At 44.3% G+C, this 14,144-nt stretch overlaps 1 protein-coding gene across 3 annotated transcripts in view; it reads right to left on the reverse strand.

Moving 5' to 3' along the window:
• Positions 1-14,144, reverse strand: part of LOC309390390 (peroxidasin homolog) — a gene marked incomplete at its 5' end in the record, with an annotated part of 160,667 nt that overhangs the window by 55,208 nt on the left and 91,315 nt on the right. For all 3 annotated transcript variants that reach the window (XM_081949689.1, XM_081949690.1, XM_081949691.1), the window contains 4 exons: positions 1,834-1,905; positions 3,852-3,923; positions 7,755-7,826; positions 10,770-10,841. In XM_081949689.1, the coding sequence (XP_081805815.1) occupies positions 1,834-1,905; positions 3,852-3,923; positions 7,755-7,826; positions 10,770-10,841 (288 nt within the window). The remainder of the gene's footprint in view (positions 1-1,833; positions 1,906-3,851; positions 3,924-7,754; positions 7,827-10,769; positions 10,842-14,144) is intronic.

Below are 14,144 nucleotides of genomic sequence, written 5' to 3' on the forward strand. Positions count from 1 at the left end.
CAAAATCTCAATTCCCTCCCCACTCCAGGGGAAGGATACTGCAAAATCTTCATTCCCTCCCCACTCCAGGGGAAGGATACTGCAAAATCCTCATTCCCTCCCCACTCCAGGGGAAGGATACTGCAAAATCTTCATTCCCTCCCCACTCCAGGCGAAGGATACTGCAAAATCCCCATTCCCTTCCCACTCCAGGGGAAGGATACTGTAAAATCTCCATTCCCTCCTCATTACAGGGGAAGGATACTGCAAAATCTCCATTCCCTCCCCACTCCAGGGGAAGGATACTGCAAAATCTCAATTCCCTCCCCACTCCAGGGGAAGGATACTGCAAAATCTTCATTCCCTCCCCACTCCAGGGGAAGGATACTGCAAAATCCTCATTCCCTCCCCACTCCAGGGGAAGGATACTGCAAAATCTCAATTCCCTCCCCACTCCAGGGGAAGGATACTGCAAAATCTTCATTCCCTCCCCACTCCAGGCGAAGGATACTGCAAAATCCCCATTCCCTTCCCACTCCAGGGGAAGGATACTGCAAAATCTCCATTCTCTCCTCATTACAGGGGAAGGATACTGCAAAATATCCATTTCCTCCCGATCAGCTGGGGCTCAGGAGGCAGAGAATAGATGGGGGCGAGGCCAGTCAGAGGTGGTATTTACTGGTTTTCCAAACTACTCAAAATTTCTGCTACCAGTTCTCCAGACCTAGTCAGAACCTGCTGAATATCACCTCTGGCTTATTGTGACTTTTGTATAACCTCAAAGAGCAAAATTCAGCAGCTTTAAACTGGCACTTCTGAACAAAATAATGATATTGTCCAACTGTCCAACTGAGATCAGGGGGTGAGAACTGTTAAGAAAGGTTTGTTGAGGAAGGATGTGTAAGGGGTACTCAGTGATCTGGTTTTTCGGAAGGTTAAGGGCCGGTCATTTTTATCAGGGACTAAACCCCTGGATTGCCGAAGAAGGATTTCTCCTGGTCCTTAGATTAAAAAAACAGGATGGTGAATAATTTCTTGTATAGCTCGCCATTCATTTAGTGACTGTTTGAACAGCACTGAAAAAAATGACCATTTTTCACACATGACTATTGCAGCATCCCCAATGGTGACATAATCAACGGACTCGTACTTAAGAGAAGAGCAACAAAGAGGATTAGGGGACTGGAGACTAAAACATAGGAAGAACGGTTGCAGAAACTGGGTATGTTTAGCTTAAGAGAAAGAAGGACTAGGGGAGACATGATAGCAGTCTTCCAATATCTCAGAGGTTGCCACAAAGAAGAGGGAGTCAAACTATTCTCCAAAGCACCTGAGGGTAGAACAAGAAGCAATGGGTGGAAACTAATCAAGGAGAGAAGCAACTTAGAACTCAGGAGAAACTTCCTGACAGTGAGAACAATTAATCAGTGGAACAGAATTGCTTCCAGAAGTTGTGAATGCTCCAACACTGGAAGTCTTTAAGAAGATGTTGGATAGCCATTTGTCTGAAACGGTATAGGGTTTCCTGCCTAGGCAGGGGGTTGGACTAGAAGACCTCCAAGGTCCCTTCCAACTCTACTATTGTATTGTATTGTATTATTAAGACGGTTGCATTGCCCCGGGATCATGTGATCACCTTTTGCGACTTTCTGACAATCAATATCAATAGGGAAGCCACCTAACCACCATGTTATTATACCAACTTAACCGCTGGAGTGATTCACTGCGGCAAGAAAGGTCGCAAAATGGGATAAAACTCACTTAACAACTTCCTTGCTTGAGCTTGAATGGAAATTTTGGGCTCATTTGTGGTTGTAAGTTGAGGACTACCTGTAATGGGTGCTGTTTACTTACAGGCGTTTGAGAGACTCGAGTTGAGCTATAGCTCCAGGCTGGATCTGAGAAATTCGGTTGTTGTTCAAGAATCTGTGTTGGAGACAACAAAGAGAATGTGCTTGAGTGACCATCATGAGGCAGGACATAAAGTAAAGCAGGACATAAGAGTGAGACAAGACATGAAATGAGGCAAGACAGAAAGAAGGAATAACTTTTAAGACTTGTAGAAGAACAGGAAATTTAAACATTCACACCTGCCTCATGTTCAGCTAAAGTTCAGCCAACCACAAACCCGTTATCGGAAACTTAGAGGCTTCTTTGCAAGTCACCTGTGACCTTGATCTACGAGAGGAGGCCAAGATGTTTATCTGCTTTTTGCATAGTAACAGTAGTCTATAGATTATGTGACCAATTAACGCTGACATAGTACATTTCCGGGTCTGACTGCTTTTGAAGAACATATAAGAACTTGCTTCTCCATAAGAAAGTTGTTCAGATGTTTAGATGTCTGCTCTGGCTATCTTGCTCTGAACCTTTGCGCAAATAAAAACTACTTCTTTTGGTTCCGAAGTCTGAGTCCCTTAATTTTCTGCAAGAATCAAAGACTTGGAAATTAAAGGTAGGCCCACATAGGTGAGTGTTTACAGTTGGTGGGTCTTCTCTAAGCAAGATATTGATATAGTTCATACTATGTAGCTCTGAAGCTCTGAAATTAATGCTGCAAAAAAGTTCTCACATTAGTGGCTCCTACATACAAAAGCAGCAGATAAAGGGGAGAGGTTGACTTGGGATTTGAGGCATATATACAAAAAGGGAAGAAGGTGAAAGAACACCAGGCACATCCAGAAGATGGAAAGACAACATTGAAGACACACCACAGCAATATCAGTTAACAGAGCAGAAGAGCATGGACCAGAATTTTGAATCTCCCTCAATAGGAGGAGGAGGAGGAGGTGGAGGAGGAGGGAGAAGGAAGAAGAAGAAAGGAGGAAGGAACAAGGAACAGGAGGAGGAGGAAGAAGAAAGAAGGAGGAAGGAACAGGAGGAGAAGGAAGAAGAAAGAAGAAAGAAGGAGGAAGGAACAGGAGAAAGAAGAAGAAACAAGGAGGAAGGAGGAAGGAACAGGAGGAGGAGAAGGAAGAAGGAAGAAGAAGAAACAGGAAGACGAGGAAGAGAAGAAAGAGGAAAAAGAAGAAGAAAAGGAAGAGGAGGGGATGGAGAAGGAAAAAGGAAGGTAGAAGGAAGAGGAAGAAGAAGAGGAGGAAGAAGAGGAGGGGAAGGAGAAGAAGGAACAAGGAACAAGAGGAGGAGGAGGAACATGAGAGGAGGAGGAAGAAGAGGAGAAGGAGGAAAAAGAAAAAGGAAGGAAGGAGAAACGGGAGGAGGAGGAGGAAAAAGAGGAAGCAGAAAAGGAAGAGGAAGAGGAGAAGGAAGAAAAAGGAAGGAAGAAGAGGAGAGAAGGAGGAGGAAGAAGAGGAGAAGAAGGAAAAAGGAAGGAAGAAGGAACGAGGAGAAGGAGGAACATGAGGAGAAGGAGGAGGAAGAAGAGGAGAAGAAGGAAAAAGGAAGGAAGAAGGAACGAGGAGAAGGGGGGACATGAGGAGAAGGAGGAGGAAGAAGAGGAGGGGAAGGAGGAGGAGGAAGAAAAGTTGCTCCAGCTCCAAGCTGAGTCAAACATGCCCTCAGCTGCAGAAGAGCTATGAAAGACCCTGGGCTTAAGGAGAGATCCCGGAGTGGTTCCACCCCCATTAACAGAAAGTCCCTTACACGTATAGTGTAAAATAAGAATCACACTGTGGTTTATTCCATTTTTGGCACTGTGGGTTGCATGAAACCAAGGCTTCCTGTTGTAAAATATGAGACAAACTTAGTCAGTTCAGCTTTCTAATAAATTACTAATAATCTAGAATTTCAGGGCACCTGGTGAACCAGGCCATTGGCTGCCTTGTTAAAAATCAGCATCCCTTTGGAATCTACATGAAATCTGCATGAGCAAAAGTTACTACCAATTTATTGTCCATCACCTCACCACTTACAGTCTTTCCAGCTTGGGTAGGTCATTAAAAGTTCCCACTTCCAAATTTTCAAGGTTGTTAAAATGCAGGTAGCTGGTATGACAAGGGGTAAAAAATAAAGAAACAGAACAGTTAATTAATTTCCAAAGTTAGGCTGCTTACTAAACCACAAGTATTTATTTATTTACATTTCATATATCTTAACCGTCCCTCTTCCTCGGAATGGGGATCTGGAATGAGGTACAATATACAGATAGCTCTCAACTGACAATAATTCATTTAGTGACCATTTGAAGTTACCACAGCACTGAAAATTTATGGCCACTTTTCACACTTAAAACCGTTGCTTCATCCCCATGGTCACATGATCAAAATTCAGCCTCTTGGCAACTGGCTCGTATTTATGACGGTTGCAGTGTTCCAGGGTCACAGGATCCCGCTTTGCGACCTTCTGATAAGCAAAGTCAATGGAGAAGCCAGATTCACTTAACAACGGTGTTGCTAACTGAACAATTCACTGAACAATTGTGGCAAGAGAGGTTGTAAAATGGGGAATAAATTCACTTAACAGTTGTCTCACTTAGCAACGGTAACTTGGGACGTAATTGTGGTTGTAAGTCAAGGACTATCTGCATATGGTGGGTTGGAAACTTAATTAGCAACAAGAAAGTCAGAAATTCAAAGTTTTCTCTATTGGTGTAAAAATGTATTCCTCAAAACAACTGAATTTCCCCGTCAGGTTGCTACTACAGACCCAGAAAAAAAAAACAATTGTTATCTAGGCTGCAATAACTAGAAGTCTGTCATCTATTATTCTTTCTCTTCTCCCATGTTGCTTGATTATCCCGGACAGATCCTTCGATTCCAACATAATTGTTTAGTTTTTCTAGCCAGGAATGTAACACATCCAGCATTCTGGAGTTTTCTCAGCCCTTCCGATGCATTTTGACATGTGGTAAAGTATTTTAAACCCGATGAGACCGAATAGAATTGACCATTCATTGCACATTGAGTTGGATGTGTGATAAGAGAGCTGCACTGCATGAGTCACAAACGGGTGGAGGGATTTAGGAAAAACAGTGAGATCAGTGCAAGCGTTTTTCCAGAATCCGATCACCATCGAAAAATGTATTTTTTTTAATCCAGTGTTTTTTCTTTTTTAATACAAATTTACACATATTATACAAACAAGGTGTTAACCGGATCTTTCCTCTTACATCCTCTCATTTACATAATCCATTTTACATCGTAGCTTTGTTTCAGCCAAATCCTTTTCTTCCATTATTTTCCATTTTTATATTTATTCCTTCTTAATACATAAACCACCTCTTCAATTGCCCCTTCAAAAATTATACCAAATTATCGTTTCCTATTTCTCTATCGGTCTATTTTACTATAAACAACATATATCCTCTAATTAAATTTGAACACAGAGAGCATTTCTTCCCATTTTTTCCACAGTTAACAATATGCTATAAATTCTTTATTTCTTAATTAGTTGCATACCAATCCTACTACTATTCCATTCAATCTACTAATACAACTCTTTTTTCCCCTTCTTCCTCTTTTATCCCTTTTCTCTTGAGTTCTCAAGAATTCCACTTTTAATCATTTTTCTTCTCCTTTCTCCTAACTTCTTCTTTGTCTTTTTCCTGTTTCCATCCAAAAAGATATTTGAGGCTCCCATTAAGCGGCTCAGTTTTACAAGATGGATTTGGGCAAATGGAAGGGCATCTGCTTTAGGACCCGGATCAAAAGCTATTCCTACAACAGAAAATCAGCGCCTTCTCTGTGGGCATGCGTGCCATTGCCAGCTGCTCTTCTGTTTACGGCTTGCATGTGGCCGTTTTCTGGTCTTTTGGGGGGTGATATGGCTCGAGAAAAGGCCTGAAAATTCCCTGGAAAATGGCCTGTTTTTGGCTGTTTTCCAAGCTATTTTTAAGTCAAAAACAGGCTCAAAAAAGGCCTGAAAATTCCCTGAAAAACAGCCCGGAAAACGGCCTGTTTTGGGGCTATTTTTGGGCCGTTTTCCCGACTGTTTTTCAGGGAACTTTCAGGCCGTTTTTCAATCTGTTTTTGGTCCAAACACCAGCTGGAAAACAGCCCGGAAAACAGCCCCCCAAACAGTCCCAAAAGCAGCCAAAAAACAGGCATGCGCACGCCAGCCAGCTGCTCTTCGGATTTCCAGTGCTCCGGCATGCACACATATCCACACACATTGTGGTTTGGGCACTCAGTGTCGAAAAGGTTCGCCATCACTGGAATAGAATAACAGAGTTGGAAGGCACATCGGTTCTTAAGGGGATCTGGCTTCCCCATTGACTCGCTGGAAGTCGCAAAAGGGGATTTACATGACCCCCAGGACACTGCAGCCGCCATGAATACGAGCCAGTTGCCGAGCATCTGGATTTCGATCGCACGACCACGTGCGAATGCTGCAAAGGTCATCAGCATGAAAAGCGGTGCTAAGTCCCCTTTTTTCCCAGTGTGTTGAAACTTCAAACGGTCGCTAAATGAATTGTTGTAAGATGAGGACTGCCAGTAGATGTTTATAAATACATCTAAAGATATATCGATATATAACCCAGGCTATACAACTAGGAAGACACAGCATGGAATTCTCTAAAGCAGGGGTGTCAAACTCAAGGACCGGATCTGTGGGGTGCTTAGATCTGGCCCTCAGGGCCAGCCAGGAAACAGTAAAACATTGGCCCATGGTGCCCCTGCCAGCAAAAATGGAGCTCGGGGGGCCTATTGCGCCCCCCCTGCACCCCATTTTTTTGGCTGTGACGGCCTCCTGCAACCCTCTGCCAACAAAAACAGAGCTCAGGGGCCATGTGTGACACCCTCCCGCCCGAGCTCTGTTTTCGCTGGCAGAATGCTAGCAAATAAAGTAAGAAGAAAACAAAAGGAGAAATGTTTCCCCTTTTGCATTTGAGCACAGCAATAGCCCTAGCACTTAAGATTTATATACCGCTTTACAGGGCTTTGCAGCCCTCTCTAAGCGGTTTAAAGAGTCAGCATGCAAGAAGGGGCAGAAAGGAGAAAGGGAAAGACGAAGGTGGGAAGATGAGAAGAGAGCAAGGAAGGAAAAATAAGGAAAGGGGAATGAAGGAGAAAGGAGAACGAAGAGGGAAAGAAAAAGAAGAAGGAAGGAAGGAAGATTATAATGAGAGTGGGGGGAGGATCTCAGGGAAATCCTGCCTTAGCACTTGGCCACCACACAGGGGCCCCCGACGTGATCGACATCGAGCAGGCCATGCCAACTCTGGCCACATACACCCCAACTCCAGTGTTGCGATTCAGTCGGTTTGAGCCGGTTCGGAAGAGCCGATTGTTAAATTGCTGGCTGGCCCTGCCCCTCCCGGGAGTCCCCATGTGCCCCGTTTTGGCTCCCAGGTAAGTGCAGGGAGACCTACTAGGCCCAAAACAGGGTGCAGGGGACAGGTGAGGCACAGCTCCCTGCAGCAGCCCTTTTTGCTCCCAGGGGAATCCAGGAGGCAGAGTGCTGCCCACACAGCTGACCATTAGGGCAGAAAACTGGTTCTTAAATGATGTGAATCCAACCAACTGCCCAAACCCTGCCACGCCACCCGAGGTCAAACACAACCCTGACGTGGCCCTCAATGAAATCGAGTTTGACACCGCTGCTCTAAAGGGAGGAGACGAGATGAGGGTTAGGTCTCCATCTTTTTGCAAAAAAACCCCCAACTCTTTGGTGCTGTTTTATCTTCTCCCAACGAACTCTTGCCAAGACTTCACGGTCATCTTGGCCAGCCAAAATATTTTTTAAGAACAACTTGCATTTGTTATTTTTGGGAGGGAGGGAGGCAAGAGAGATGGGGGTTTGCATGGCTAAAACCCAGAGAGGAAATTCCATCGGTCTCTGTGCAATTTCTAACCTAAGGTTTGGCCCCAACTTACAGCTGTTCCAGAGAATGCAGCCCCTTGAAAGCCTCGCTCTGAATGCTTTGAATTTCATTCTTGTAAAGGTAACTTGGAAAAAGAGAGAGAGAGAGAGAGAGAAAGGGAAGAATTAGGACGGGGAAAATCTTTGGTGGTGTAAACAATATTGTCTGGGTGTATGTAAGTCTTTAAACAAGCAAGCAAGCAAAATAACTCAAAAGTTCATGCACCATTATACATGTAGTCCTCGACTTATGACCAGGCGGTTCGGACCGGTTTGGGCAAACCGGATGTTAATTTTACATCTGATTCGCCAAACTGGTAGTTGCAAGGACTGGCTGGCCCCTCCCACCCCTCCCCTCCCCCTCCCAGGAGTCTCCACACAGCCCGTTTTGGATGCCAGGTAAGTGCAGGGCCCGTGCGGAGGCTCTGGGAGGGCGAAAAACGGGACTCCTGAAAGTTCCGGAAACAGATCCGTTTCCGGCCTTCAGAAGGTCTCCGGAACCCGGGGTAGGCCTTTTTTACCCTCCTGGAGGCTCGAGGAAAGCCTCCGGAGCCTGGGGAGGAGAAAAAATGGGCCTCCCAAAAATTCTGGAAACGATCCCATTTTTGGCCTCCAGAGGGCCTCTGGAGCCCGGTGGAAGCCATTTTTGCCCTCCCGAAGGCTCAAGGAAAGCCTCCGGAGCCTGGAGAGGATGAAAACACCCCTACCCCCCTGCCATAGTGCCGTAGGCCATGCCCACCATGGCCACGCCCACTCAGCAACCAGGAAGAGAACCGGTTGCTAACATTTTTCCATCCTACCCCTGCTTATGACCAATATCACATGGCTGTGTTTTATGATTGCCGAAAACCGGCATATACTTCCAGCTTTCAGCCAAATCGGCCTATAGCAAACCACTGGTTTGCTTAATGCAGGGGTGTCCAAACTTTTTGCAAGGAGGGCCAGATTTGGTGATGTGAAAATGTGTGGGACCGATCATTCAGCCTGACATTCTTTGAACCCTTAACATTAAATACGAATTAACTACCGTATTTTTCGGAGTATAAGACGCACCAAGATTTTGAAGAGGCAAATTAAAAAAAAAGTTTTTGCACTCTCCCAAAAATGGCCCATTTTTCACGAAAATGGGCCTTTTTTTTAAAGGGCATGAATAGCCTTTAAGAGGCTTCTAGAGTGCTCCTGGGTGCTAGGTGGGGCAAAGTTGAGCAAAAAATGGCCCGTTTTTTGCTCATTTATGCCCTCCACAGCCCCCAGGATCACCCTGAAAACCTCCTAAAGGCTATGCACAGCCATTTTGGTGAAGGGGGCAGAGTTTTGGGAGGCAAAAAATGCTGTATTCAGTGTATAAGGCGCACCCAGATTTTTAGCCTCTTTTTTGAGGGGAAAAAGATGCATCTTTATACTTTGAAAAATACGGTATTTTATGAAAGACTAAACAAATAACTCCAGTGGGGAAAAGAGGCTGCGGACCGCTTGAAATTTGAAAAAGGGCCACGTTTGGCCCCCGGGCCGCACTTTGGACATGCCTGGCTTAATGGCTGCAGTGTTTGCTTAATGACCACTATGAAAAAGGGTCGGTCGTATATGTGATCCGCTTTACAGCCATCACAACTTACAACTGCAGATGGCAGGCTCCACTACGGTCATAAGTCAAGGACTACAGCATCCCAGATAATAAGTTTGTAATGAATCTAACAGCAACAATTTTCCTGAGCCAGCTAAGACTCAAATGCAGGTAATCCTCAACTTACGACCGCAATTGAACCCAAAGTTTATGTTGATAATTGAGACTGTTGTTAAATGAGTTTTGCTCCATTTTACGACCTTTCTTGCCACAGAGATTCATAGCAGTTGTTAAGTTAGCAACATCGTCGCTAAGTGACGATGCCTTTACTTATCAGAAGGTCGCCAAAGGGGATCACATGAGCCTGGGACCCTGCAACCGTCATAAATATGAGTCAATTGTCAAGTGTCTGAATTTCGATCATGTGACCATGGGGATACTGCAGTGGTCGTAGGTATAAACAACGCTCATAAGTCATTTTACTCAGTGCGATTATAACTTCGAATAGTCATTAAATGAATTTCTGTAAGTTGAGGACTATCTCTATGCAGAATTAACCAATAATTCTAATAAAACAGGTTATATCCATGTTATCTCTGCTATAAATTTTCTGCAGCAAAATTCCTACACTCTTATATGCGTCAGATTATACATTCATTTTTAGCCATTCCATGTCACATTCCGGGAATGTTTCAAGGGCAGGAAATGTTCTACTATATTAAATATTTGTGATAGTTATACTGTACATGCATTATTTGTACATATTATTGTACTTAATACAGTACTACAATACCATTTAATACATGCAGAACATAAGTATGTTTTAATGCATTTGGGGGTGAAGTCAAACAAACATGCTATACCACAATATGTATTTTGAGCCTTTGAGTTAGTCTTGACTCCTCCTGACTGCCTGGACCAGTTTATTTATTTATTTCTATTCCGCCTTTATAAATAACGCAGGGCGGCAAACAGGCCTCTAATACTCCTTCCTCCTTCTATTTTCCCCTCAACAACAACCCTGTGAGGTGGCTTGGGCTGAGTGAGAGTGACTGGCCCAAAGTCACTCAGCTGGCTTTTATGCCTAAGGTGGAACTACAACTCGCCATCACTTGGGAATTCGCCCAAAGTCACCCAGTCTAAGGTCTTCCATGTTAAGGTGGTACTAGAACTCACAGTCTCCTGGAGACCGGCTCAAAGTCACCCAGGTGGTTTTCATGTCTAAGGCGGAACTAGAACTCCGTCTCCTAGAAACTGGCTCAAAGTTACCCAACCAAATTTCATGCCTAATGTGGGACTAGAACTCACTCAGCTAGGGGTGGACTAGAATTCACCGTCTCCTGGTGATTGGCCCAGTTGGCTGAGGAATTCTGGGAGTTGAAGTCCACCCATCTTAAAGCTGCCAAGTTTGAGAAACATTGATTTTTCAGAGAATATCAAAAGCTGTGGAAAGATCAATACTCACAGGTATTTCAGCTTCTTAAGCCCTTCAAAGGAATTTTGTGCTATGTGCTTCAATAAGTTGTTGTTCAAAAGCCTGGAAGGGTGGGGGGGGATGGGGGGGTTGAAAGAGATAGATCAAAGCAATGGATGAATACATTATTTGGAGCTTTCCGGCTGAGTTCCGATGTTTTCCTCGTGAACCGATTATCATCCGTTGCTCATCCAAGGATTATTCGAAGACTTCAGAAGTAAGACAATCAACTATGAAATCCCAGTAGACGGATTAATAAAAGGTGAGTCTCACATTTAACCATCCCTCAATTTACTGGGAATAGAAAAAAAAACATTTGTGTAAAGGATATAAACAGGATATAAATCTGAACAAAACAGCTACAGTTAAGCCTGGAATTAACTCCATCCATCAGGCAGCACCGGGCTGTAAAGTGGTCTGATGATGTTACCTATATGGGTATTGAGATGTCTGAAAGAAAACAAGCTTGGTTGTTTGCTTGCATTCAGACAATCTATTACCCAACTAGGTAACATCACCAGTGCTAGAAGGGAGTGGGGTTTGCTCTTTAGTGATTTTGCGCATCCTCTCCACCAGCCAACACCCAGATAAGCAGGGATTAACACCAGACAAACAAATGAGGAGAAACCAATGCACTAGAGTCAAGGAACGCCAAGGAAAAAGCCACAGCCTTACCAAGAATGGCATGGCAAGTTGCTAGGTAGAAAAAGGGAAGAAACGTCACTCCCTTCTAGCACTGATGCCATTACTTAGGTTGGGTGATGAAATGTCTGTTCAAAAAACAAGCAAGCTCAGAGAGGGCATCACAGTTCTCCTCCTCCCCCTCCTCTTCTCCACAAATCTCACTACCTTCTAAGACTGATGATGTTACCTATATGGGCAATGAGATGTCTGAAAGAAAACAAGCAAGCTCAGAGATAGCCAAGGATCCCACAGTCCTCCTCTTCCTCTCCCCACCCCACAAATCTCAGTACCTTCTAGGACTGATGATGTTACCTATATGGGTAATGAGATGTCTGAAAGAAAACAAGCAAGCTCAGAGATAGCCAATTCCAGATCAACTCTGAGTTACAGAAATTCTACCTGCTTTGGAATGATGCGACTTCCCTCTAAAGAGGCAACAATATTTTTTTCAGGTAGACTGAAAAGTTGATGCTAAAGTCTTCTCCTCCCTCTGTGGCTGGGACAGGCTCTGGGTGAAGGAAATTCTTCTTGAGCAGCAATCTTCAAGGGATATGTTGGCTCGTCCTTGACTTACAACAGTTCATTCCAAGTTACAACAGCACTGAAAAAAGTGACTTAAGACCATTTTTCACATTTACGACCATTGCACGGTCACTGGATAAATTCAGATGCTTGACACCTGACTCACATTTTGACGGATCACAGTGTCCTGTGATCCGATTTTACGTCCTCAATGCGGAAGCCAGATTCGCTTAGCGACCATGTTACTAACTCAGCAACTCCAGTGATTCGCTTAACGACATTGGCAAGAAAGGACGCAAAATGGGGCAAAACTCATTCAACAGCTGTCCAGCTTAGCAACGGAAATGTGGGGGCCTCCACTGCGGTCGTAAGTCGAGGACTACCTTATTTTGAACGATGCTTCGGACGGCAACCGAGGGGTTATTCGGCCCTATCCCAACGATTCATAACAAACCCTCAAAGGGCAGGAAACGAGAGGCTGGAGTGCGAGTTTCCACAATCTGCAATTTCATGAGGGTTTCAGTTTTAGGTCTCCACTTGAAACATCTGCAGATGGTTGCCATGGTTTCCAGAAACAGCACCGGTCAAACACATCTGGAAGAGCGGCCAAAAGATTTGGCTGTCTGTGTTTTGGCTTTGGTGAAAACAAGCTGTGGTCTGTTTCCACAGAAGGATTTGCGTCCAGCGGCATCCGTCAACATCGCCAAAGTTTGCAAAGCAGAGTTGGTGATAAGCTTCTTGGCTTAAACCTTTTGGCCTGGATTGCCTTGAACTGATCCAGTTTTGTTTCCCTCCTCACTTTCTTCAGTTCTTGGGCTTGGATCCCAAGTTGGAATCTGCTCCTTTTTTTTTTTAATTGCTTGGCTGTTTTCTGCTGCTTCAGAAAAATCATTTCAGTGCATCGGTAGGAAAAGGAACGTGGTATTTCCATCATATGTCATGATGGCTGTAAGCGAGGCACCTACAAAACTGACTTGTTTTTACAGCATTTTTCTGTGGTCATTAAGTGAGCATGAATCCATTCCTTTTTTGCTAGGAAAGTTTGCTTCTTTTGGCCCTGGCTGCATAGCATATTCCACTTCAGATATGGCACCGTCTGAATTGTTTTATGTTCCAACTGGTGCCAGTTTTGATAGTGTCTATCCACCACGTTCTTTGTTGAAGTGGTTTCCTTTTACTGCTAACTCTCCCAAACACAAATTGCTTTCTCCAGTGGATTTCAAATGACCAAAGAAGTGAGACACAGTTTTGTGATTTTGCCTTCTAGTGAAATGCAATAAAATTTGCTTGTTAGTCACCTTTACTGTCCAAGGATAAAGGTGACTAGTGCTTTTTGTTTCAATTTATATATGTGTGCACCAGGGGTGGGTTCCTGCCAGTTCTAAGCTCTTCTATAAGAGAGGTTCCACAAATCTACAGTTCCGTTTAGAACCGGTTCCAGCTCCCTCCCCCTGCCTGTCCGCACATCATCAAGATGAAGAGCGAGAGGAGGAATTCTGGGAGTTGAAGTCCACATGTCTTAAAGCTGTCAAGTTTGAACACCTCTGGGTTTTTTCCCTAAAGGGTTAGGGGTGCAAGGGTCTTGTAGCTTGACAGCTTTAAGACTTGCACACTTCAATGCCAGAGTTCCTGAGCCAACATGACTGGAGGAGGAATTCTGGGAGTTGAACTCCACAAGTCTTAAAGCTGTCAAGTTTGAACACCCCTGGTTTTTTTTTTCCTAAAGGGTTAGGGGTGCAAGGGTCTTGTCACTTGACAGCTTTAAGACTTGCATACTACAAATGCCAGAGTTTCTGAGCCAACATTTTGGTTGCTAAGCAAGAGCGTTGTTAAGTGAGTTTCACCACATTTTACAAGTTGGCCACGCCCACCCAGTCACATGGCTAGCAAGCCACTCCTACCAGGTCACATGGCTGGCAAGCCACTCCCACAAATCAGGCCCCACCTACAGAAGAGGTTCTAAACAAATTTGAAACCCACCACTGGTGCGCATGTGCATGTCCCTATACACCTTCATAGCCTTATTGGTTCTAATAAAGGAGAATATTGGTAGCTCAGGATTGAAATGACGGGTCCTTGGTACTCTTTTGCCAGCACTGATGATGTTACCTAGTTTGGGTAATGAAATGTCTGCAAGAAAACAACCAAGTTCAGAGATCA

The sequence above is a fragment of the Natrix helvetica genome (genome assembly GCF_964273705.1).
Source record: "Natrix helvetica genome assembly, chromosome: 3".
Classification (NCBI taxonomy): Eukaryota; Metazoa; Chordata; class Lepidosauria; order Squamata; family Natricidae; genus Natrix; species Natrix helvetica.